This window comes from Solea solea, chromosome 14 (assembly GCF_958295425.1).
Source record: "Solea solea chromosome 14, fSolSol10.1, whole genome shotgun sequence".
In the NCBI taxonomy this organism is placed as follows: Eukaryota; Metazoa; Chordata; class Actinopteri; order Pleuronectiformes; family Soleidae; genus Solea; species Solea solea.
In genome coordinates, this window is record NC_081147.1 from 7,462,217 (window position 1) to 7,490,065 (window position 27,849).

Sequence of the window (27,849 nt, forward strand, 5' to 3'; positions counted from 1 at the left end):
TGGCCCGGGGGCCACATGTGGCCCTCCAAACAATATCAAGTTGTAACAAGATATTTCTATATGTTTTTATTTTTAAATGAATAGATTAATTTTGCATCATAAATGTGTTTTTTATTATTGTTGCATATTAAAACAAGCACTTATATTTGGAAATGATCCACTCCAACTTTATTTGTATTACAAGAGCCTTTCTGCATGGAGTTAGCATGTTCTCCCTGTGTATGGATGGATGGATGATGGACGGATGGATCATGGATGGATGGATGGATGATGGATGGATGGATGAATGATGGATGGATGGCTCAGTCCCATTCAACAAGTTCAGACGTGATCACAGCCACTTGTTAACAGATCAGGATCAGGATGGTAATCACTCTACGCAGGTAAAGGTTATACAGTCTTGTGGCTGGGATGTCAAACGCAGGTGTTTATGGTGTTTGGTGGAGGTTCTGTGTTCTCTGAGTGCAGCAGTGTTTTAAAAAAGAAAGAAAGAAAGAAAGAAAGAAAGAAAGAAATGTATTTCTTTCTTTCTTTCTTTCTCCTCCATTGTCTCCAAAGTGCTGTAGATAAATCCCTCAGGAGCCAGTGTTTTGCCTTGGCATCACTCTGCATGTTCACTGACGTCCTGCTGCTGCTGCTGCTGATGATGCTGCTGCTGATGATGTGAGTCCATAATATCACCTGAACCCACTGGGGACATGAAAGCTGTCTGTCACATCTTGTCATGTTTCTCTTTGCTCAGAGGTAGAAAGTGGGACGTCATATAAACAGAAGGTCAGTGGCATTAACCCTTTAACTAGAGAGTATGAGAGTCAGTGCACTTTGCATTCCTGTATTCCCACGACAGTTTGTACTATCGCAAAAATCCAACGGTTTCTGAAAGTCAAAACCAAAGTGTGGTTATCAGGGTCGTTTCTGTCGTGCCTTTGCATGAAGCCGGAGAATCAGTCACCTCATCTTTGTCACCACAGTGTAATCAGTTTCCACTGTTCGGCCTGTTTTTACAGTGAGAGATAAAGAAACATTGAGAGGCTCAATAAATGTTATTGTAAATATGTTTTATAGTGTTCAAATTTCTAATAATAATAATAATGATAATAATAATAATAATAGTAATGATAATCTGGTGTTCATGTACAACTGCAGTGTTTTTCTAAATAACCATTTTCTTTTTCTTCATTGTAAATTAAAATTGTATTTTATCATGCAGTTAATTGTAAATAACTGCCAGATATTTAAAAATGGCAATTTTCTGGTACTTTCATGGTTAACTTAAGCAAACAAAAGAGAGAATTCCTGACATTTTGAGGGTTAGGAGTTAAAAAATGTGTGTGTTAATGAGTGATTGTCGTGTGTTAAATGACTAAAAAAGCACAATGATTTTTTCCGCTTCTTAATTTAAATGTTGGTTTGTGGACAATACAAGACATTTGAGGACATCATCATTTCCAGGTTTGGGAAACACTGATCATCATTTTTTAACATGTTAAGCACAAAAACACGTACTGGATTAATGGAGAAAAGCATTGTTAGTAATAACTCAAGTACATCTGCTGACTGAAGGACTGAAAGCAACTTGTACTTTTTAACAATATCACATTTATGAGTTTAAACTGGGCCCACAAGGGACTGTCCTCTCTCCTTTCCTCTTCACCCTTTACACCACAGACTTCAGCTACCACACAGAGTCTTGCCATCTTCAGAAGTTTTCTGATGACTCAGCAAAGGTGAGGAGGCTGAGTACAGGGCTGTGAGCTGAACCACCTCCAGCTCAACACAACAGACACCAAAGAGCTGGTGGATCTGAGGAGAACCAGGACACCAGTGAGCCCACTTTCCATCCTGGGCCATCATGTGGACATCGTCGATCACTACAAATCCCTGGGGGTGTTTCGTCGTTCATAGACGATAAACTGGACTGGACTATTTTCTGAGGAGGCTCCGCTCCTTTAACATCTGCCAGACTATGCTGAGGATGTTTTATGAGTCTGTGGTTGGTGCTACTCTGTTTGCTGCTGTGTGCTGGGGCAGCAGGCTGAGAGTAGCAGATGCTAACAGACTCATACACACACACACACATATATATATATATATATATAAAAACAAAACAATCATTCTCATTTCATTTGTAAACTATTTCACTGTATATTGTATATATTTCCAGATGATATACTTTATGATTGTATATTTGATTTGATTGCCTATTTTACTGTTTTATTTATATCTATATCTTAAGCTCTTGTTTCCGCTCATGCTGTATTTCTATCCCACTTTACACGGAGCATCTGGAACAAAAATGAATAATAAAATAAAGTACTGTGATCAAATGACAGAAGAACAGACCATGGGCTTTTCCTGAAGCCTACAATAACCTAATGATGATGAAACACAGTAACTGGAAGAATCTAAACACCACTGTCGACACAGAATGTATGGATGAAAAAGAAATGCTGCCAATCTGGATTCTCTTTGACTCAACAGCTTAAAGTTTCTGTTGAGACAATCTGACCACACCTCTCTGCCTTATCTCAGGTCTCTGTGGCTCGTCCACTATGTGAGAGACACATATGTAACATAAGTGACACGTCGCCTCCCATTCACTCATTCACTCATTCACCGCCGTGCTGTGTGAGTGATAAACAAAGGGACAAGTCAAACATTTCCTTTTACATTTTCACTTGTGCAGTGAAGTCACAGCCAGTGCTGCTGTGGTCGTGCTCTGTCTTATTAACCACATGAAAGAATCAGCACATACAGGCTGCAGGTCAAATCTTATTGTTATATTATTGTCCATCTTCTACACTTCAAATCTACAGAAAACAATGCAATAATATTTACATTTATTTAAATACTATTTATTCTTATTCTGAATTTTAGATCTAAAACATATTTTTAAGTAAAGTCAGCAACAGAATAATCTGTGTATGGACCATTAAACTGGCTGATATGTTTATATTCTTTTTTTAATAATCTTTACTGGATTATTTGTTATTAATTGTCCAATTACTACAAATTACACATTTTTGTTCTCAGAAACTTAATAAAAATGAACGTCTTTTAGTTTGACCCGTTTAATTTTTCATAGAAAAACCCACGAGTCGACCTCTTAAAGGATATACACACACATACGGGTATACACACATACATATACACACACACATACATATACAGTTGAGGCCAAAATTATTAGCCCCCCAGGAATTATGGAACATTTTCCTAAAATTCTTCCCAATGTTTGCAGCATTGATAAAACTTGATATAATCAAACATCACCAGTGCCATTTAGTAGCTTTTGGTACATTTTGGATATAAAATAAATGTTTTGACTTGCTTTATATCAAATATAGTGAAAAATGGGGTGGTCAAAAATATTAGCCCCCATATGAATTTTTATTTTCAAAACAAACCTAATTAACCAATCAGGTTTCAAACCACACCTGTGCAGTCAATTGGCTTCCTGACAACACCTGAGCATTCAATCAGCATAAAAGGAATCCAAGGAACATGGCACATGTGCACATTGAGAGGGATTACTTTTACTCATCATGCCAAAGACAAAGGAAATCAGTTTTGAGCTCACAAAGAAGATAGTGGAGGCTCAGGAGAAGGGGGATAGGTTATACTGCCATTTCCAAGCATTTCAAAGTGTCTAGAACCGCTGTACGTTGCATCATTGCCCAGTACAAGGAGTCAAATTCAGTAAGAAACAAACCTGGGCATGGTCGTAAGCGCAAGATTTCAAGAACTCTGGAGAGAAAAACTCTGGAAAATCGTCAGAGATGTCAGCAAGAACCCCCGGACATCTGCCAAGATGATTGTTGCTGACCTGGCCTCTTCTGGAGTTGATGTTTCAAGGAACACAGTTGTGAGGGCTCTTCATCAAGCTGGGCTTCACGGCCATCACCCGAGAAGAACCCCTTTACTCAAAGAGCGGCACATCACAGCAAGACTGAAGTTTCCCCGTGAACATTTGAAAGGTTAAGATGAGTTTTGGAAGTCTTTGCTTTGGTCTGAGGAGACAAAACTGGAACTGTTTGGGCACATGGATGTGGCGTATGTTTGGCAAAGAAAGGGAGAGACCTTCAACCCAAAGAACACAGTTCCCACTGTTAAACATGGTGGTGGGAGCATCATGCTGTGGGGCTGTTTTGCAGCCTTGGGCACAGGGAGCCTTGTTCGGGTGCATGGCATCATGAAAAAAGAAAATTATGTTGAAATTTTGAGGAATAATATGCAGAAATCTGCTCGTAGTCTATCCATAGGTCGTCACTGGGTCTTCCAACAAGACAATGACCCGAAGCACACATTGAAATTGGTTCAACAGTTCATTAAGGATACCAAAACCAAGGTCCTGGAGTGGCCTGCACAGAGCCCAGACCTCAATCCTATTGAGAATCTGTCTCAGGTGCTCAAGCTGAATGTCCATACTCGGAAACCACGCAATTTGGACCAGCTGGAACAATTTGCAATGGAAGAATGGGCCAAAATCCCTCAGGAGACCTGTGCCAACCTAGTAAAGAATTACTTTAAGAGGTTGTTTTCAGTTGTGGCTCAGAAAGGGTACTCTATTGACTATTAATGGCCAGGGGGCTAATAATTTTGGACGTCTCATTTTTGCCCTTTTTTGTTTCAATTCAGTGTATCAATAAAATATTCTCATCAAACTTAGTGGACATTTTGTCTTTGTTATTTTGGAAACAAATGCAATACAAACACTTGTTGTTAATGGTAATTTCCAGAGAGAAATAAAGAGTTTTGTCTAATTTCACAAGGGGGGCTAATAATTTTGGCCTCAACTGTACATATATATAAATATATATATATATATACACACACACACACACACACACACATATACACATATATATACATATACACGTGTATATTATACATATATATATATATATATACATACATACATATATGTGTGTGTGTGTGTGTGTAAAGTATATTCAGTTGAGCTGTAATAGATTTCAATGTAGTTGAGTTCTCTGCTCTGTCATGTGACCCATCACTGCTTGACCTGCCTGTGTAACAGCCACCAAATGCTACTGCTCCAGCGTCTACCTAGAAACGTAAAAACAACTTGTGACTTAAAGAGTACAAGTACATAACAAAGTGATTATTGCAGTTGTATTTGTGAAACATGAACAGATCAATCAGCTACAGTTCATTCTCATTCCACACGTGTTTGATATTAACCGGTGCTTGAAACTCAGAGTTATGTTATGTTTTTATTGGTATTTTTGGAGAAGACCATAGGTTGTACAACAGATTTAATAATCATTCAGAGGTCTAAAGAAAGAGGGAGAGCGCCAGAGTATCATTCTACCACTGACTGATGCCATCAGCTGCTTATATTCAGGTCAACAGGCAAACTCCTAATCACCATTGAAAAACAAAAAAAGAAAACAAGGGAAAAAAAAAACCTTTTTTTTAGTAAATAACATCCAGGTTTGCATCATTCAATTATTTCAGAAAGAAAAAGGGAGAAGAGTTTTTCAGGTTTACATGTTTAAACATTTGCTTGGTAAAAGGAGGGAGTGAAATAATTAAGGAGTGACGGGGGAGAGATGCTGAATTGTTTCCACGGGCAGAGAAGAACAGGGTCAGGTGACTAACGTCTTAACTCGCATTTCCAACGAAACCTTACAAAAAAGTCAACACTGAGAGGAGGACAGACGAACAGACAGAGGGCTGGGACGGACGGGGAGGGGTGTGTGAGGTCTGGGGTTGGGGGGAGGGTGGCTGGGGGCGCTACAACCTCCACATCCATAAAACCTGCTTTTTCTTTCGGAGTGGAGAGTTTTATTTTTATATACACATATGAATATATAGATAACACAGCAGACAAAGGCGTGTGTAAATCTATACATTTCCATTACATAGATAGTTATTATGGAAGGAGAGACACAGACTTTCTGTTTGTCGCTTGTCCAGGAAGAGTTTGTTGGTCCTGGTCACCAACGCCTCCGCAGCTCCGCAGCTCCGCAGCTCCGCTCTGGGCAGAGAGCACTCAGAAACCTGGAGGGACACACACAAACACACGCGGCGTCATTAGCATCTGTTTGACACTGATAACAGGGAGAGTCACAGGAGCAGCTGAAAGAGTCACAGGAGCAGCTGAAATAGAAAAGATCCTGTATGTCTCCTGTTCACCTGCAGGGGAGCTTCTGCTTTGCCAGTTGTTTGACTTAAACCTACTTTAAAGTAGTTTATGTGAGCATAAACTCTACACACGCTTAGCTTCTTTCCAACTAAAAATGAAGATTGTGTGAAAATAAGAGTAATATTATGTCACTGTACACAAAGGTTGTTGATCCACTGCTGCCTCCAGCACCAAGTGGAAATGTTTGAAATCCTTTGTTGACATGAACCTGAGGCAGCAGTAAACCAGCCTGTGTGTGTGCAAGCTTAACACGCCCGTTCTCTCCATGGACATTGACATGAGAAAGAATTGTATTTCCTGTTGGAAGAGGCTGCTCGGCTGTTAAGTCTTAAGATAATGTAGATACTGCAGACCTTTTTAAGTCAGCCTTTCACAAAGTGGCTAAAATCTGTTTTTGCTTGTGTCCTCGCTGAGATGTTTCAGTGGAGACCGCTGTGTGATAAAACCCGGATAAAACTTTTTATTTACTTACAGCACAGTACTTATTGTTTGTTTAAAGCTGCCATCAGTGACGTCTGTTGTGTTCTAACTATATCCTGACAGCTGATCACCGAGCTGATGTTTGCTCAGTGACAGCGTCTGATTGTGAGATCAGAGCTCCAGAGGCCATTCTGTTTGAGAATAAAAGCCACGCAAGTGTTCGTGAGGTGACAAAGGAGTGCAAACACTAGCAGCATGTACAGGAATATAGCCTAAAGTTACCTAAAAGATGACATCAGCTTATTAGCTTATTTATCAACAATAAATACAGCACAAAGTGTATTGTGGTCTCTTTGTGCAACAGGTTTGGTATGTGATCAAACAAGAAAGAATCCAATGGTTAGATGAAGGCAGGTCTGAAGACTGTGTGTACACGTCTCACGTGTTAGTGTGCAGCAGTAATCTACAGGACGTCCTTAGCTCAAGACATGGTGACATCAAACAGTGTTACATTATTCCAGAACTCTTCTGTGCATAACAGCAACCACATTAATGTGCACACCTCTACAATGATGTTAGATTAAGGGTTTCAAAGTATTTAAAATAAATAGGCAAAATATGATTGAAAGAGTTCCGTTCATTACAACAATAACTGCTGACATCAGGTATGTGTCCGGTACCGAGCGTGTGTACTAATCCTCTACAATATTACATTCCCCACACCATAGTGTTCCCCTGGGCAGAGCACGCTGTGCCACCATCTCTAAAACTTCACACCATCATTAATCAACACTCTGTGTTTCTTCTGGTACTAATTTGAGGCAGAAGTCACTTTAATTCAGTCTGGTGTGTCTGTAGAGTTTTCACTCATCCTGTGTGTGCGTCTCTCTCTCTCTCTCTCACACACACACACACATTGTTTCTCTTTCAAAAACATACAGTACACATACAAATGACATGGACACAACCATGACGACCAGGCAAAACTCAGTGTGCTGCCTCACAGCCTGTTGTTTGTGCCTCAGCCCTGAACACCTGTGTTATACATTATTCATCATGGTGACTGGTTCACTCAGTTACATTCTAATATTGAATTTATTCATAACTTTGCACAGATCATATTCATTGTTGACTGTTTATCTGGTTGCATTCCAGTTTCATATCCTTATGTTGTGTATAGCTGCAGTGTTTAACATTGTACTTTTTGTTAAGCCTTTTACATTTCATGTAATATTGTATTCATCATGTTTCTGTTGACATGTATATTATGCTTTTATGAGTTCATATCTTCCATTACTTAGATTTTGAAAGGATGGTACTTTAAAACCAAGAACTCCTCCTCCTTGCTAAGGTTTGGTGTTAGAGGTCAGAAAAGAAAAGAAATTGCAAACCTACAATGACTGAACTGACTGTAACACTTGAATCATCACAATGTCACCGGCTGATGAAGATAGAATAATGATAACTAAATATTTTTCACACAAATTGCCATAAACAGAAAATGTTAACTTTGGAATAAAATGGATCTGATCAGTCTATGCTTCGTTCTTGCAAAAGAAAACCAAACAATATCATCCTAAACTACTGACAGATGCAACCTGTACAATGACTTTTTCAGCTTGTGCTTTAAAAGTCAACGGTCATGTTACTTTGGCTTCTAAAAAATGTTGAGGCAGGAAATCTGGAAGCCAATGTGGGGAAACTGCATCATAGTTTCCTGTAGTGATTGTTTCTGACTATCCACACAATGGTTTTCAAACTTTAACAGGGGCAGAAGTGGAAGTTATCTACTTTAAGCACTCTGGAGTTGTACCATTTTTATTTATTTATTACTTTGAACATTGAAATTGCAGGCGATTCAAACTAAAACACCGGTTACACCTTCCCCTCTGACAAACACACCCTATGATGAAGGATGACTGAGGTGTTTCAGGTATGAATGAGTGACTCATCATCCTGGGTTAACTGTATTTAACCTTGATTACAAAGTGAAACTCAATCCATCCAGATCAGCGTTTTCAAAAAGGTATATGTTCCAATACAATTATAACGCTTTGCTTACATTTAATCTAAGCAGGAAAGGCTTGGTGACGTATGTGTTATGTGAAACAAATGCTACTTAAAATTAAAGATGACTGCAGATTAGATTATACAGGATGATAGAGAAGAAATTTAGACAGATTATACCAATTCTCTTTGTTAACAACTGACATTAACAGAAAAACACATTACAAGCATTAGAATAAATAAATGATCTGTGTGATACATAAGCTGGTTTGATGCTTGGATGTCACAATTTCAGTTTTCTGTGTTTAATTTGATTTGTTTAGTTATTTGATTTAAATTGATTTTATTTTTGTCCCATTATCTTACATGAATAGATTACGTTTACATCTAAAATACATGCTGCTCAGTTATTTGTTAACTATTGATTGAGCCTTATCAAAACAAGGTGCCTTTTGTTTTGCAGTGTTATCCTTCCTTTGGAAAACGAGCTAGACGAGTGTTAATGAGTGTCTATGTCAATCCCATAACATTATTATACTCATACAGAGTATGCAGATGAAAAGCCATGTATTGGTAATTTATTCACAGATTGCAGATTTCCACATATTAATTTAATGTTTCAGTAATTTGACAGAACGCATTGATTAGCCAGCTTTTTACTTAGAAAGCAACATAAGCAGCAGCAACAGCAGCAGCAGCCACCTGCTCTGACCCCAAGGTTAGATTCACTGTTTGGGTGACAAAAGACAGAATGTTAACATAACATTTCTTTACAAGAAAGCAGCACAGTGCACTTAACTTTAATGCATTTGTTTCTAAGATGTTGAGTTTTTTTGCTTTTTTTAAGCTGTGGTTTTCTGTGAGGAGTTTCGTAGTGTTGGTGTTTTACACTTCTTGCCACCAAAACGACTAATCCTTCTTACTTGTGCTAACTTTACTAGCATCCACAGAGGACTCGTCATCACGCCGTCTCACACCAGGTGAGTTAGAGGCTTGCTGAGCTACAATAAGGCCCTGTTCAGACGTAGTGCTGATTATCCATCCTTGGTGAGGCAAGTGCTTAGGACTGTTTACTCCTGGCATTAAAATTATTCCTGAATGCGTCTCCTATGACCACAGGAGATCGGATCTGGCTTTCAATGCCCTGTATTCAAATATACAGTGATGCCATGACTGTTCACATGGACAAATTATATTTTTAATAAGTCTGGTGGTACGGATGTGCCTGCCGTCAGTGTGTGCAAGTGATAGGGAGAGAAAACAGAGCTCTACTCTTGCTGTAACATAAAACATTAAATGCTGTGATAATCAGTGTTGATATTGTGGCAAATAAATTCATGTTTGAGCACAGATCAGAGTTAAGATATACAGTGAAACTAAAGCTGGTCAGAATATGGCAGCAAAGAAAGTCATGTTCTAATGAGGACAAACTATGTTCATGCATGCCCAAGAATGTGGTCACATGTGTCCTCAAACCACCTACAAAGTGTTTTTTGTGATCTTCAAACAAGTCCAGGGTGGATTGGTAGTGTGTCAGCACTGTCAACCATGTTGTGGGAGAGACTTGGTCTGACCTATGAACTTTAATGGGAGTATGAAGCTGTTGTTTAACAGTCAACCAATTCATGATCGTGAACATACGAGGTCGTAGTACGATGAGATCAATGCAATGGTCCACATATCAATTCAATAGCATGTGACCAACATCATATTTTATGATTTACATCATGCATTACAAAAAATGAATCAGACATTTGTCTAAGTTACCAAGACTTAGCATTTATAGTGATCAAGAAGATCTACTTTTCTACTTTTTTTTAAATCTATTTTTCTACTTTCTGTATTAACTTGCATGGTGCAAATATAAATGGCAATTCCTAAACATTGAGGAAGCCATTTTTACTAACCAAACAAGATTAGTTTATGTTACCTGACCTCACTGGTCTGTTAACAAAACCTTGCTTCACTTTAAATCTTTTGTTCAGCAGTCAGATGAACAGAAGTGCTCAAATTCTTATGATTCAGTCATTTATACAAAAGCTTTTATCTTTTTCCTAGTTTATACTTTTTTTTTAGCTTCTCAGCTCAAATGACAGGATGTTTGCCATTCAGAAGAGCCATTATAGTAACGGTGTGTTTGACAGATTAAGGTCTTGCTCTGTTGATGGCAATTTCACTGACGATAGCTAAAGCACACATAATAGCAGGTGAACAAGAGACAAACAGAAATAACTGATCAAAAACACTGGGCAACATTCAATGTTGGACCCTTATTCTAGTCCTGAGGGACCATAATTCCTCAGGTTGATGCTTTTAATGAGCCACACCTGGCCTCCATCAGATGGACACCAGGTGTACATTATTGTTACAGCACAAGAACACAAGTGTTAAACATTATCCAGTTTTGAGAGGGAATGTTAATATAGATAGACTGCAGAAGAACCAAAGGCATGTGATGAGAACATGTTGGTCAGCATTTAAACAGAGTCACAGCAGAGAGAGCCCACCTTCTAGACCCAACAAAGGAACAGAAGAGCATGGCAGCAAAGTTAGTAGTCAAATTCCCCAAGGACGTCTTTGCTTCTGCAAGACAGACCAATTGTATCATGATCTTTGATTTTCTGTTCTTTTAGGGTGCCCTCTCAAACTTATAATGCTGTTTGGCTTCATCATTCTACCAGTATTTGTTTGTTTTTGAATTCCAATTTGGTGCTTGAATTCTTCTCAAGAGGGGCCACTGGGGGTGTGGGTTTAGGAATAAAACAAAATTTAATAATCCTAAATACAGTACTAAAAGAATAAATGAGCAATTGGTGTCTGTAAAAAACGTCGCTTGGCTGTTTGCTACTAACCTTTCATGTTAGGCTTGGGTTTGTCAGTTTGCTTGCCTGTGGGGGTTTGTGCCTGCTGGCCCTGGCCCCCGGTGGAGGCCCCCTGTTGGGCAGCTTTCTGTTTCAGCATGGTCCAGTCAAATGTGTAGTCATACTGATGGTTCAGAGTCCTGCAAGATACACAATCAGCTTAGATGACAGTAGAAAGGAAATACATTTGCACTCAATACAAATAAATCTTAGTGGTCCAGAAACAGGAGTGAAATAAAACCTGTGTCATGTCATAAACATAATTAATAACAATTATCAGAACCTACAGCAAACATTTATCAACAGTTCCTGTTCAAGATTAAATTATTGTTTTCAACATTTCATGCCTCAACTAATAGTGACAGTTGTCAATTTAGATGGCACAGGCGAGGATTTGGGCTAAAGACTCTTCTACTTTTTTGGGCTTATTTTGTAGAAACAAATAAAGAACACAGAGCTGACTCAACACTGGTACCAAAAACGGACCAGGATTTGTTTACCTGAAAAGGATGCGGAACAGTTGGCGCAGGTACATGTAGTCGGGAGCCTCCTCAAAACGCAAGCCACGGCAGTAGTTCAGGTACATGGCAAACTCTGCTGGGAATCCCTGGAAACAAGAAATCATACAACTGAGGCATGTGGATGTGGAATAAGATACGTTGCACTCAACTCGTCCTGTTTGATGCCTTACCTTACAGAGGACCTCAACAGGTGTGGACATCTTCTTCTCTGAGATCTTCTCATATTTCTGCTTCTTTGTGGCAGCCTTTCAAAAACACAAAACACATGTTTGTGCTCCTAGCAACATGCTACATACAGATATAGGGTACATTGTGTATTTAAGTGTACAAAAAAATAACAAAAACAAAAAAGCACTTTATGACCATTCAGCAGCTAAAGCTACCATATATAGGAAGAGCTTAATCATGAACTGGCAGAGTCAGGTATTCTGTCCTACCTTTAATCCCTGCCATGGCAGACTGGTTCTGTTGAAGTACATCAGCACATAGCCTAGTGATTCCATGTCATCACGGCGACTGGAAAGAACAACATTTGTTAAATTAATCTCACAGTATCTGACATAATAAAAAACAACACAGTTCAAATGGATTTACGGTATTTATAATCATTACAACAAATGTTGGAAAATTGTCTTTTTGTTCCCGAGTGAAAAGTTGAAGAAATCAGTTATTTGTGGTAAAGAACTAGTCTGAGGTAAAGAACTAGTCTGAGGTAAAACATTCACAGTTAACACAGATAATTTGCTATATCTATCTTTCAAATGTTGCAAAAGAATTTACACTGCAATGATTACTATTACTGAATTATCATCCAACTACATAGTTTATTGAATAATCATAGAAACTGAACTATAGCAATGAGTTGTTTACACTTGATAAACTGCATCTGCGGTCATAGGTTGCTCTGCTCAGTGAGAATCTAATTCACATAAACATGAAGGGAAAATGATTTTCCTTGGAAGTTATTTGTGAAAATTAAATGTGTCCACAGACCTCTGTTCAATGCCCAGATGAGCATTGATGGAGGCATAACGTGCAGTGCCAGTCAGGTTTTTGTCTTCTCTGTAAGGGATGTGCTGTCGTGTTCGGTTGTCTCGGTATTTCTTTGCCAACCCAAAGTCGATAAGGAACAACTGATCAAGAGGGAAAAACACAAGGAGAAGGTCCGTCAGTGATGCTCAACATAACACAGATAACAATCCAAAATGTCACCACAAGTTAACATGAATAAAAAATTATTTCAGCAGATTGTCTTCACTTTAAAAAGAAAATTAGCTGATTCCTGATGCAAAACAAATTTAAAAAATGTTTTTTGCATTAATAAAGATCCTCATGTCAACAATAACATGTACAGGGAAAAGAAGTTGCTCGTCATACCAATGTAGCAGCGGTATTCTAAGATGAGAAATAACCCACCTGAATGTGAACCTGATGAATACAAACAGGTTTTAAAGAACTTCTTAATTATAATATGACTGCTACAACTGTTTGCTGTTTTGTTTTTGTGTATTTTATCAGTTACCGTCTTCGTTTAATTGTTAAAAAGTACTTCAGGCTTTTTAATTTGCAGCAGTTTATACACAAGAGAAAAACTATTTTTTTCACATGCTATCTATAACAAAAGATTGCTCAAGCCCTATTGAGTATTCTTTTTTAATTGGTGAATCTCATTTTATTACAGTGTACGTACCAGTGCCATCTTGCTTTTTAATTTGGTTTACATGTTAGAACAGCCATTCTGCCCACCTGAGCTGTGCTGTTCCTTTAAAGAGTTGGGGTCTCACCGTGTTTCTCTTCTGTTTCAATGCCTCAGTTTAACACTATTATTGCAACCTTTTCTCTACTACTCCACAGTGAAAGAACTCTAGAATATATTATATTTGGCATATTTAATGGATGGCCATTTTCAAAGGCAAACCTTGAGTAAAACATGGGGCTGAAAGAAGCAGCTCTGTATAAGACACACAGCAGGCATAATCTCTATGTGAACAACAGAGGTGCATTAGACGCACCAGATTAGCAACACCACTGTCACACACTGTATATACATCCAGTGTGGCCCAGGTGAATGAGAGCACCAGCACTACAGACAACCACACTGAAGTAAAACAAAACAGGTGGAAATGCATACATTTTCTATACACATTACAGAGGGAGGGTTTCACAAACTATAGTACACATTATACAACCACATTCCATGTCCATAAACACAACATGTTTCAACCAAAGGTGACCATACCAGACAAACTGGAATATATACCAGTTTAGGGAAATTCAGAAAAGGTACTGCTGTAAACCTTTATTGTAAAAACACTTTTGCAGTTAACTTCAGGCCCATAGGCCAAGTGGATTTGAGCTTTCTAATTCATGTAATTTAGGTCTGCTAAAATGATATTATAGAACTACCATTTGTACAATTTCACCCACTCATCTGGTACTACATCAATAACAAAAAAAAATAATCCAGATTAAATTTAAAGGACTACAGTAAATACGTTCGAATCACAAACGACCAACTCGATCCATGTTGGAAGCAGAAACAAGAGCAGGCCAGTATGACAGTGTCATTTTCAGTAAAGTGCATAATATTTACACTGAGCTGAGAATAGTCTTTGGAACTATTCTGAGAGGAGAGTTGTCACACAACTATTACCAAACTTACATGTAGGGATATCTTACTGGACCGGATATCCAAATAGAAAGAATAAGAAAAATTCTATATGATCTGTAAACCCTAAATCTGACATGTTTCAGTTCAACATGCTATTGCGATGTCTGCCCCCTATATCGCAATGGTTTTTTAGAATGTGTGGCAGTGTTTTTCATTACTGCTCTGTAAAATCTAATACCTGTTCTAATCCACATTTCTCGTGTTGTTTTTCCTTTCTTTCTCGCACACACTCATAAATGAAGATGTTTTTGAAGGAATGCACTGCTTTGGTGTCATCTATATCAAATCTTAATTTAACACCAGTTCTTGTCCGCAAATGTATTTAGTGCCAAAGTCTTACAGGCTATAAACATTAAGCACAAGCTCAGGGACATCAGGTCTGGTTTTAGTTAAATATCAATTTTTGGAGAATAACACCCAACGTGTGTTGGACTTTGATACAGATTTTCACTGCTCTAAGGACCTGCATTTAAGAGACAGAAACTGGCTTTTCAGGAGAACACGCAATTAAATTAAAAAGGACTGGGAACCTTTTTAACATCAAATTGTAATGATAACGATAATGATCATCATCTATTACCTTTGTAATTCTAATGTAAATCTAACTTACCTCTCTATAGTGAAGTTCACACTATGTGGTGGGGTATATACTCTAGCATGAGTGCAAGATGGGTGCTGGTAGTCTGATTCACGTTAGACTAGTGTAATTAGGTGTGATTGCAAAGCAACAACTGCTGTTGAGAGGCAGCTGGTGTTGTGGTAAAGGTCACACCTGGTTTAATCCTGAGAAAGATGGGTCCTGAGAAGAGCTAACAGCCAAGCTTCTTTTCCTCTTCCCCACTGACGAGTCTAAACACTAGGGCAGACAGTAGAGGGGCAGGGGTCAAAATCACACAGCCTCTATCGACCTTTAGTCACAGTTAGCATGAGTACAACAGGCACTTCTAGTTGCACCCACTTGATTTGCTCCCCTACGAATATAACTGACAGGTCCTGTAGAGCTGGGATAGGTACCTCATTCTGCACATGGGCAAAAAAAAGTCCACTTTAAAACTTTGTCGTACAGATATGATCGTTCTGGCCACCAGTTTAGAAGAGACCACATGACTGTGGTTTTCTTCAGACAGGTCAACCGTAGACAGATCAAGCCTGTACAACAAGAAGCCAGTGCAGACAGGCAACACCACAGCTCAGAGCAGCAGATGGCAGGAGCCCATGGGTGTCCATTCTCCACCAGCTAAACAAGGAGAGCATTTTAACATCTGCCAAATAAGACATTAGGAAGCCTGTGAATCGTGAATTATTCTAAGTTGATATTATTCTATCAATTTGTCCACAGGCCACCGCTTGCATTAAGAGTTACTATATCTGTTCCATGATGATTTAGAGGAGTTTGCACCATAACATCTTCAGTAAGCCCAGTAGGGCTAGTATTGTAAAAAAGTTGATAATTAACCAACAGTTAAAACTGACTATCTTTTATTACCTCCCCAAATATCTCATAATGTCCACTGATTAATTGTAGGATGGACAAAAGCACCACACAAACATATTGTATTAGTAAGGTGGTTGTTTGAAGAGTTCATTAGTAATTTACAAAACAAAAAAATGCAAACATTCTAACAGCAAGGTAAGCTCCATGACAAAGTGCCTCTACAAAGACAAGCTTGAATTCTGTAATTGTCCTTTACTGCCAAAAGTGAAAATGTCAGTAGTAGGACTACAGATTCTACTGGGAGCCGCTCCAGATTTATTGCTGTGCTAAAACTGGAAGGTATCACACTGTGCTGGATACGAGCTTTGGCTGTAAAAATGTAAGGGAGTGTGTGCTGAACAGAGAAACAAAGTCTTGTCATGTCTGGGCTAGCCGGTGTGCCACAAGCTACTGTAACTCAATACAATATCAGTATTTCTATCATCGGTCTTACTGAAATCAACTCAGCCCCACTATGGCAGTTGTTCAAAAAACTAAACCAACCTAATTTGTGAGCATAGGAAAAACATTCTAGTTGTATGCAATTTTTCAGTTCTCTACACACAGAAGTGTAAATACTGAACTACCTTACCATGATTAAAGTCATTATAGACATGTAAAATAACCAGACAACTGACTGTCCCTTTGACATGTCTGTAATAAAAGTGGGACAGTTGAGTGTCTGCAGTTACTTTCAGTGTCTAAAATAACAGTTGGACTGTACAGTGACAGCAGTTTAATAATGTGTCTTTTACATAAGAGAGACAGTCAGGTGTCTATGGTTACTAGGTCTTTACTCAAACCGTTTCTTAAGCAATCCAGTGCCTGTGGTTACTTGGGTTGTGAAACATTCAAAATTAAAACAGTTCCTAAACTGTGCTCTCTCTCCCCTTTAAGTTATAAAACTAAGGCTGCAACAATAATTAATTGATTATTAATGATGAAAGATTACCTGATTAATCTACTTCAAAAGTAATCAGTTGGTGAATAGTAAAACTATTTTGAAAATGGATTTACTGGTACGTGTATTCTCCACAATAGTTCAGTAATTCTGGCTTCTTAAACATTATTTTCTGGTCTCTTTGCTCCTCAATAGTAAAGCTAACTGAATACCTTTTCTGGTTTGGGGACAAAAACATTCGAGGACATTTTGATTGCAGAAACAGGATGTACAATTTTTCACTAACTGGTACCATCGGTACCCAACCCTAGCGGGAAAAAAAGTCCACTGTCTGTAGTTAATTCACAAGTGAATAATAAGAATTTGATAGTGCAGTGTCTGGTTACGACACATCTAATGACAGCTAGACGGTTCGGCATTTGTGATTACTTCACTTGTCTGTAGATTACAGATATTGAGTAAGTTTTTACACAGAATGGCCCAGAATGTACATGAACATTCCATTATTTTGCAGGATACCAACACTGAACTGAACCTTGACTCTTTATCATAAATCAAACAGTAATCTTTCAGAAAGATCTAACCTATCCAGCTATATCCCCAACTGTCCAAGTCAGTCACCTGATCTCAATCCATTTGAGCAACATACACCCGGTTAAGATTCGACTTAAGGCGGAAAGATTCCGCAACAAGCTGAAGGGATGAAGGAGGATGGAGTGAAGCTCTGGGGCCGGATCACCAAGGAAGGTCCAGTCTGCTGTAGACTCTGGGTCAGAAGCTTCAGTTGCTGACTTCAGAGGCTAGTACACAAAACCTTACATTTGATGATTTGTATATGTGTAGCTGTAGAATAACTTTTAAAATAAAACAGTGGACTCTGTGTGATAGACTGCCAACTCCCATGTTTTCATATACCAATGTAAACCTACTACTAATACATAGTAGAAAATAAACCAAGTATACTTAATATAGATTTGGGACAAATTTACCTTAACTATTGTATATGGGACCGATCACAAGCCATTTCTTTTGCATGCAGAAATAGGGAATGCCGATGCTCATCAAAATCATCGGAAGTATAACAATGTAAAATCTTGATACAATCAAAAAATCCTATAAGTCTCATGCTTCACTATGCACAGACTGTAAAAATGTCAATAACAACCAGCAACAGCATTTTGGCTGAGTCATAATGAGGGCTTATTTTCTTCTTTATGGGAGCAGAATAGCTGTTAGACAGGTGCAGAATTATGTCTTTAAAATATATGGAAATGGATATAGTAATAATGGATATATAGTGATGCAGTCACAAAGCACACATCAGATGTGACATGGGTGTTTTTCTGAGTACCTATGCATCACATTGAGATGAGAATATCTTGAATTTTTGGAATGCAGCGAGCACATTCAACTCATCTTTTGATACTCAAGGCCACAGAAGTAGGTCATCAACCACTATGAAATAAGTGTTGAATCTCCATCATTCAGACAAAGCCCCTGAATGGGTTGGTGGAAGGAGAGGATGCAGACGGATTACAGCTGGGCGATTAATCAAATTAATGGTTTAGGAAGATTTGTCTTGAAAGAAAATCAATTTCTCTCCTCAGAGAGATGGCAGCAACAGTGAAGGGTTAGTTCCTAAAAGAAGACTCAGTCTCCTCAGTGACATGGAACTGGTTTGGTTCAGATATTGACCAAACAAGCTCATACTGCAGACTATGTTTAGTTTGTGTTTGGTTTCATGTTAACCCCAAGGGAAAGTTCATGCGTAATATGTTGAATTTTAAATAATTAAAATAAATCATTCAAAACTTGATTTAGATGTAGTTTGTATAATGTTTTTTTTTTTTTTAGAAGGATGGAGGGAAACAATGTAAAATCATAAATATAGTTCAGTGTAAAACAAAACAGACACTTATGGAGCTGACTGGTCAAACGTTAAGGTCAACCAAAGATTTCCAAAATAATAACGAGCTTGAGAGATGATATGTGAATTACAAAACTGTTCTCTATTCACTATATGCTAAATAAGATGTTGTGGAAGAAACAAAGCAGAAATAACAGTACATTATACATAGTTTAACTACAATTAATGCACCAAGCAGCAGTTATTGGGCCCTTACTCACCAACACGTCAAGCATGTATACTAAGTTGCTCCCAATAATAAGCCTGATTGATAATCTAAATCTGCAACAGGAATTACAAACACACATCCATTTATTGTCACACAATGTGATTGAACTGAAACATTTTTCTCCCTGTTAACACAAAGAGTAAATTTAAAATCTCTTAAATCTCATCTTAATCTTTGCAATTTGATCAAATCAATTACTTATCCAAACAAAAAAGCAGCACAAATATAGATACATTTGAACAAGATGGCACAAGGATATACTGACCAAGATGATAAAATGTAAGACTCTGCTGAGCAGCTCCAGTGAACAACCTTAAATGTTTCAAAGGTCAACGCTACAATTACAGCAATAAAAAAAAAATCATGTACCAAGCCTTCCACAAACTCCTGCTGATCACTGAGATACAGTTGGTTATTTTATTCAGGCATTTTCTCAAATAGAGACCAGCTTCTTCATTTTCCTTAAATGTAGATGTTTTCAGTTTATGTGTATAATCAGTCACGTATTAATATATCTCATTCTGATCCACTCTGTTCTTATTATCTCTCTCTTGCTCACACACACAGAGCACAACTAGGACACTTCTGTGATGAGGAAAGTTAGGTTGCGTCATGTTTTGTTTGTATGCATTAAAAGATGTTTTATTAGACCACCTGTTTTACAGTCATCCCAAAACGAGATATTTCCATATTGCAATAAAAACTGTGAGAGAAACTACAGGCTGTTGCTTACGACAACACATACTGATAATGCTGATTTTAATTTTAAATAACCCTAGTCCAATAAAACATGAGTGACGAGAATATTATGAGTATTACTTTGTCCAACAAATCAAATATGGAAACTTTCAACTCCAGAGCAGTATTTTAAGGCACTGTTTCATAGAGAGGCTGGATTATGCGCGACTGTAGGACTATTTGCTTCTGTGCACACGTCTATGAGGACAAGGATCAGATGAATGAAGTATTCTTGTTATCAACAAACTTCTTTAAAAGATTTATGTGTGCTTATACACAATCATTGATTGCTGCTGTGGTGAGAGAAAAGTATTTCATTTTACAGTTCTGAAGCAATGATGGGGGCTGAAGATTCTTCAAGAAAAAGTAAGAATAGATATCACATCATCATAAAGATATTGCTGTAGCTAAATCTAAATTGGTAAGTCATCTTGGTTTTGGCCCCTGTGAGCTCTAATGGCTACCATGGAATGCAGCTGTCTGCAAAGAGCTCTACACACACACCTTCAAAAATCCACACTCATTTGTACATTCAGACCAGTCTTACCTTATTACAATGACGGCCAATGCCCATGAGAAAGTTGTCTGGTTTGATGTCTCTGTGGATGAAGTTCTTTGTGTGTACATACTCAATTCTGCTGATCATCTGAAAATGAAGAGACAACCATGGTTAATTGTTTCAAAAAAGTAAATGTTAAAAGTAGTAACCTACTGGTTCACCAAGCTACTGAATCTGTACAAATTAAGGGCCAATATAGGTTTAGGAATTTATATTACTGGCACACATGTGCTTTCCTGATATGACAAGATGTAAAACAAAATTTTTTTTGGAATTGTGTATGGACTGTGGGAGGGAACTGAAGGACCCACAAGAAAAACACACCCCAGTTACTCCACATCAACGGACAAAGGTTTGCAGGATGTAATGAATATCAGACATTTTCCAACTAGACTCACATTCAACAGGAACAGATTATGCTGGATTTTACAAGAACAGACATTTGTCTGCCCAGTGTTTGAAGTGCACTTAGTTTGATCGATAACATTAGATTCCACTGCGGGCAATGTCTCTCTTGTGGTGCATTTGAAGGCGTGTGCAATGTTTCCTACTATTGGTCTAGACAGGCGCACTATAGTCAAAATTGTCACACCATGTCTAAATGAACCAAATTATTTGTTTATTTATATGTTTATTTTGGTCATGTCAGTTAGATCACTCATCATCACACAACCGAAAGGGAAATCGGGAGAAGCAAAAGCTTATCTAGTCCCACCCCCAGTTCTCATAAAGACATAACAGAAAGCAGAAAGCTGTATGCAGCACTCCTCTGCCCAGACCCTGTGGCTACACAAAACAGTGTTAAAAAAAAAAAGAAGACTTGAAAGTAAAAGTGAAAAGTGAAAGGGAAGTGAATGTTTTATGAAAATTTTACCAGATGTTGGGGCTGGTGGAAATGTAACACCAGATCACTGTGCAACAGTGGTACAACTGACTCCAGGAGAAACCCTTGGAATCAGGGCCTCAGATGCACTAAGGTCCTGGATGGGTGTATGCATTATTCACCTGATCTGCCAGCATGAGGACTGTCTTCATGGTAAAGCGACGAGAACAGAAGTTGAAGAGATCCTCCAAACTGGGTCCAAGCAGGTCCATGACTAGGACGTTGTAGTCCTTCTCTTGGCCATACCATCTGGTGATACAATACAAATGAAGGTGGATTGGTGTGAGTTAAGTGTACAGATTATTGTTAAGTATTTGATTTATTTATGTCCATACCTGTTGAACCTGTTTTAAGTAATTTTGTTTAAATGAGCACTTTTTTTTCAAATTGTGAATTTCTCTGTGAGATGAATAAAGTATCTATCTATCTATCTATCTATCTATCTATCTACTTGACTGCTGTGTAACTTGATAATAGAAGGCTATCTATCTATATATGGTGCACTCATCTCATAAAATGTATTGCTTTTCAATTAGGCAACTGGTGAGAGTGGCCTCTCTGCCCAGGTGAGAGATGCATCTCAGGTGTCTCTAACACGAGCGAGATGTGTGGCTCTTATTGGAAACTGATCTCTTGCCTATTTTAACAGTAGTACCCATTTCACAGCAAAACAGACAATGAAAATTAATATTTTCAACATCTATTTCTTGCATATGCATCATTAACAACACACCCTCTCTTCCTGTTTCAAGATAAAAGCATTTTAGTGTTTTAACAAGGCTTTTATTGTGAAGTGGCCTGGTATTTTGTTGAGTACAGAGAGCAATTTGGAGTATATAAAACTATACATTTATGATTTCCTAAAGAAAAACCCTGTAAACAATAGCGGTAACTGCACAGCAGACACTCCCTGTGTGAACAGAGGTGCTGCTCCTGACGCAGCAGATCAGCGCTGCTGCCTTAACACTGCACATGCATCCAGTGTGGAACAAGCATAAGCATTATAAACAACACTGGTCTCCATCACAGTTAGCAGTCAATACATTGAGAGCTGACATGGTTATTAACACCCTATGGTTAGGGATGATTGGTAAATTGAGCGGCTCCCAAGCTGTGGAGAGGCCAGAATCAAATAATGCATGCTGCAGTAGCATCAAACCACTGATATTTGTGAAAGAAGATTTCTTTTTAAATTCCAGCTTCCTCTAGAATTCAACTGAATAATTAACCTGTCAAGCATAATAAAATCATGCATAAATAGGCTCTTATATTCATTTATTCAGTCAGTCCCTAATGATCCCACTTGTGCTCTCAATCTGGTTTGTCATCACACATACAAAAACAGTGTCATCAGACTTCTTTAAACTCAGACTAGGTGAAAGCATGGTTAAAACTGAGGATGGTGGAAGTGGGGGGTTTAATGTGGAGGCCTGCAATACAGCACGTATAAAACAGAACAAAACAGCAGAAACTAATGGCGTATTTCCACCGGCTCTACTCACCACGGCACGGTTTAAGTAGCGCTTCCACTAGCATAGTACCTGGTACCAGGTACTATTTTTAGTATCTGCTCCCACGAGGTTCCAAAAGCAGGCTGAGTAAGTACTATGCGATGATTGGGCAGACTACCGTCACAGCAAGACACGTCCGAAAAAGAAATCAAGTCGAACAAGTGCCAAACTGTAGATCAGTTAAAATTACTTAACAATCCCTTAAAATGTGGGTTAATTTCCAACAACTACCAGGGAAATCTCTATATTTAACAGAGGAGTCTGCTGTATTTAGGGACAGCACCGCTGATTGCGAGCAGCATAAACCCTGCCACTGTTGTCCGTTGAGTAGGAGTATGTGCTCAGGAGACCGACACAGAAATCAAGCCGAACTGTAGATCGGTTAAAACTACTTAACAATCCTAAAAACATGGGTTAATCTCCAACAACTGCTAACTGCTGATCGCAACTGGCGAGCTGCATCACAGACCCTGCCGCTGTGTTTCAGTCCAGTGACTGTGTCAGACGGAGTCTGTGTTCCGATCATGGAGGAAGTACTGAACAAATATTTTTAATTAACTGATGAAAACAAGTGCTTTACAAGTCACTAGGTATCTAAGTATGTAGTATGAAAATGTTGTCCATCTGTAAAAAGCAGCTAGATTATTGGTCTAAAATATCTTTCATTGAAATGGAAAACATAGAATCTTTTTATGGTGAATTTTTTCCTTGAATTTTGCACAAAGTGGCTTTTGTAATGTGAATTGTTTGTGTCGCGTATAAAACAAAGTCACAGCAGTTTCACGCAGTTGGCAGTGATGACTCCACCCACGTTGAGCAGGTACTTTTTTGTAGTGGAGATGCGACCTAAACTGAGCCGTGTCGTGCCGAGGCGAGTAGAGCCAGTGGAAATACGCCATAAGACCTTGTTCAGTATTTACCACCTCAGTGATCTCAGATCAAGCTAAGTAAAGGACTGAACTAGTTAATATGTCCTCAGGTGCGATCACAAAATCCACATTCAGAGGTGATTTGAAGAAGCATGTGTCCACATTCCTGAGCTGCATGAACACAATATGTAATGAGGACAGATTAGAGACCACCTCCTCATCTGATGTCCTCTCATCTGCTGTTTCACAGCAATATTACTGTCATCAGCACTCATACTTATTTCATACTTAATATCTACATAATTGTTATTTACAGCCAACACCACAATATTTACACCAATCGCCATATGAAACATCTTTTCAATCAGACATAAAAACTGTGGGAGAAACTACAGAATATATAATTTTGTTGTGTGAAAAATCATGTAATTGGGGTATATTTGACAAAAAGAAGGAGAGGCACAGCTCTCATGTGGTCACAGGAGACACATTTTAATGCCAGGTATGAACTGTTGTACTTGATTGGATCACTGAGGATGGATGTTTATACTAGGTCTGAACAGAGCCTATGACTGGTGGTGAGTGACTGTATGAAACAAAAGTCAGAGGGAGGAGGGGCAGCAAGACCAGCAGGTTGGACTGGCTCGTACAAGACTGTTGCGACATGGAGCCACTACCTCAAAGACTCAATGAACAATCCATTTGTGTTACAGTAGCAGGTTCAAAAAGCTTTGTTTTAAAAGCTGCAGAGAAAATATAAATAACCCCATTCACTGCTGGCCCTCTCAAATTTAGCTGATATTCATTGTCCTAGGAGAGAAAATGTGTTTAATGTCAGGAGAAAAAAATTGTAATTATCTATCCAGCATGCCAAACACAAAACAGGACATGTTCAAGCTAGCACTACCAGCAGCACAGGGTGCCATTTGCCAAAAAGTACCTCACCAGCTACTCTGTTCAAACAATGAATCCCCTTTATATGGTATGTTTGTACATGTGCAGCAATATCACTACCAGGTTATGTTTCACTTATAAATTACCTGCAAGAACCAAAATTTAAAACATTCAGTCTATGGCAGCAGTAGAGTGTGTGTGAGTGCAAATGCACAGTTAGCTCACACACACACACACACACACACACACACACACACACACACACACACACACACACACACAACAGAGTGTGACTGACAGGAGCCCAGACAAAAGTGTAAAAAGACATTTGCATCATATGCTAGTCACACACAGCTGTGACTGAAAAATAAATGGCTGTCTACACACTTTAATAACTATTAAGTTTAGAGCAAGCATAGAAGCCTGGTGATACCATGCATGTAAGTGAGCATGAGGTAAGTGGCTGCAAATAGTGCTGCTTACAGATAATTAGAGATGTATTTAGTATTCAGTGTGTGAAATTGAGCAACAATAACTGGTGAAGTTGCAGGTGAATATCCCTCATCTCACCCTTTTGATTTACAGTGTGTTGGAAAGACTATGTAGTCTTCAGTTAGCATCAAACTTCAAAGGTGTTTAGTTTGTCTATTATAAAAACAATGGTGGTCCAAAATGGCAGCCTCTATAGAGCTGACCAAGCACCTAAAATAAATATAACAGGCCATCTCAGTCTTAATTATAACAAATCCTGCTGTAATTACCTCCACCAAAGAGGATGTGTTTGTGGCCATGTTAGCATAAGCATAACTCAAAAAGTTAAAGACAGATTTGAAATATTTTTCTGTTACTGTGAGCTATGGTCAAAGGAAGACATTATTTTCATTTTGGTGGTGATCTGGATACTGATTCAGATTTTTTTTTAAATCAGTTGCAAAACTGAGCAGCATTGGCTAAGAGCTTTGTCCAGCGACAACATGCAAATACATGTTACCTTAAGATAAAATATTAAACATTGATGTATTGCACATGTCTAGCAGTAAAAAAAGGCAAAACATGCTAAATGTGGTTATATTTACGGATTTAAAGCAGTGCCTTCTAACACATACTACAGTTTAACTTTTCCCCCTGGTGACATGAAGGCATTTATCACAAATTATTTTTCAACACTGATTGAACTTGCTTTTTATTTCTCAGTACCAATATGCACTACAGCTGGATGTATGAAGGTGTTGAAATATAAAGGGGAATTTAAGTAAGATTTGCTAGGCTGTCTTGTTGGGATAAATCACTTTTCTGCCTTTGTGTTTTTTATTGAACTAACTTTTTGGTTAATTTCAATCTTGTCCAAAACCAGCACAATCACAAAATATTTTAACAGAACAAAGCCCTAATGTGCAAGGATCAAAGTATTTACACTTTACTACAGCTAGTGGCCAGTGTAACTGTGTTTCTCAGTAAAAGGGAAAAACAAAAAGCCTGCCATTATACAATAAAGAAACAAGTATCAGGGACCTAAAATGTGCTGGCATAACAAATAAATGTCCACGAGGTCTCTTATTAACAAACTAAGTGTAGGAAAGTGACTCGCCTGTGAGCATTGTGAACACTGTATATACAGTAGGTCTCTCAAACATCACAACAGCTCCGTTTGCCTACACCTCTACTGTCAACACATACTTGAATAAAAACAGAAGCGATTGTCCGATTAAGAAGTGAAATCGGAGTGAAAACAGTGCATGGAGGGGCTCAGGCTGTTGTTTTCTCTGCTCTCATCCGCCGCCATTTTCTAACAGGGTAAAGGAAGACATGTTGGGAGCTAACACAACAAAAGAGGAGCGGCCATTTCCGACCACAGGGCTGCTTTTCCCAAGCATAACCAGCTGATCGTCACGATAAAAGTGAGCCGTTTAGGTGTAAAACGAAAATGACACACATCCACTTCATATGTTGAGTAAAAACACGACGGGATTGTTCGGCCTTCGTGGAAAATAATTCATCGACCAAGACGTGTTAAGGCAGATTAGCAGGCCTCATACCAACGAGACTACCATTTAGCAGTGGTTGTATTTTTCCTCTGATGAAGAAACAAACACGAAACTGTTTATTTTATGACACAGAAACACAATGTGACACGTCGTTTGGGTGAAGACAGTGGGACGTGAAAAGGTTGTCTCTTACCTGATGTGTGGGATCCCGACACCACCTTGTAGGATTTTGTACAGCTTGCTTTCGTATAACAACTGAGGATGTCTGGCTTTCTGCGACTCCAGTTTTACAGCTACCTCCTAAAAATGACAAACATTAAATATTAAAATGGTGTGTTAGTACTTACAGCACCGTGGAGACTTCTACAGCTTAAATAATATTGCCCAATACTTTTCACCTTAATAAACATGGTCACCCACAAAGCTATGTTGCAATCTGCCTCAGATACTTTTGACTTGTTAGTTGTGTTTCCGAAAACATTGATAATTGATAGTAACATTAGTTCAAGAAATTACCTCTCCATTTGTGATGTTGATGGCTAGATATATGTCGCCAAAGGATCCCGATCCGATTTTTCTAACAAGCTTGTATTTCCCACCGACTATGAACTCGGCTTTGGAGCCACTGCTGCTCGCCATAATATCCACCAAATGACGATGTCCACCCGATTCACTGTAGGAAATTCTGTGTGGTCGTCTGTCCCGATTGTCAACACAGCATACGGGGTCCTAAATGTCCACTTAACGTCGATGGACCGCTGTTCGCAAGGCTCTTATCGACAACAATCGGACCAAACAAGTTGGACAAATATATTTCCCCAGGTATTGTTCCCTTTACTCGTAGTCTACCGTCTAAGGATCTGCGTTAAAATAAATCACCCTCCGAGGAACGCCGGATCCCGTTGTAGTGTCACTGAATAAACATCAAAACTGAATCCGACGAAAGCTACGGCCTACAGCGGCCAGCCAGCTACCCCAGAAGTAGCAGCCTATTCGAATCTAACGCTGGGTGGTGTTAGCATCAAGCTAACGCTGTCGACAAGACCGCCGCGGAAGAAATATCCGGTCCTCCTCTGTACTGGAGGCAAGTTGGCTTTTTAATCACACCTCCACTGGTCTCGTTGCCTTTCTATCTTTTCAGTTCCTTTTGGTAGTTTTTGACAAACTTCGAGGGCCGCCACCGTCTGTACAAAGCGCAGCCCACTCACTCCGCCATCTTGTCTCCTCTACCCTTTCGCTCAGCTGGTTTCC

At 38.7% G+C, this 27,849-nt stretch overlaps 1 protein-coding gene across 6 annotated transcripts; it reads right to left on the reverse strand.

Annotated features, from left to right (window-relative positions):
• Window positions 1–5,221: 5,221 nt before the first annotated feature.
• csnk1a1 (casein kinase 1, alpha 1) lies at window positions 5,222–27,849 on the reverse strand. Of its 6 annotated transcripts, none has more exons than XM_058649795.1 (11): window positions 27,115–27,847; window positions 26,792–26,898; window positions 21,462–21,588; window positions 20,445–20,543; window positions 15,422–15,505; window positions 12,972–13,111; window positions 12,416–12,494; window positions 12,149–12,223; window positions 11,958–12,064; window positions 11,485–11,597; window positions 5,222–6,024 (listed from the first exon to the last, which is right to left on the reverse strand). In XM_058649795.1, exons 1-11 carry the CDS (start codon window positions 27,235–27,237, stop codon window positions 6,017–6,019), a joined length of 1,062 nt encoding a protein of 353 aa, XP_058505778.1. In that variant the 5' UTR covers window positions 27,238–27,847; the 3' UTR covers window positions 5,222–6,016. The 6 variants fall into 6 exon arrangements, with proteins under 6 accessions (XP_058505778.1, XP_058505775.1, XP_058505774.1 ...); XM_058649792.1 differs by having other exon boundaries at window positions 11,449–11,597; XM_058649791.1 differs by lacking the exon at window positions 5,222–6,024 and adding an exon at window positions 8,390–9,324 and having other exon boundaries at window positions 27,115–27,849.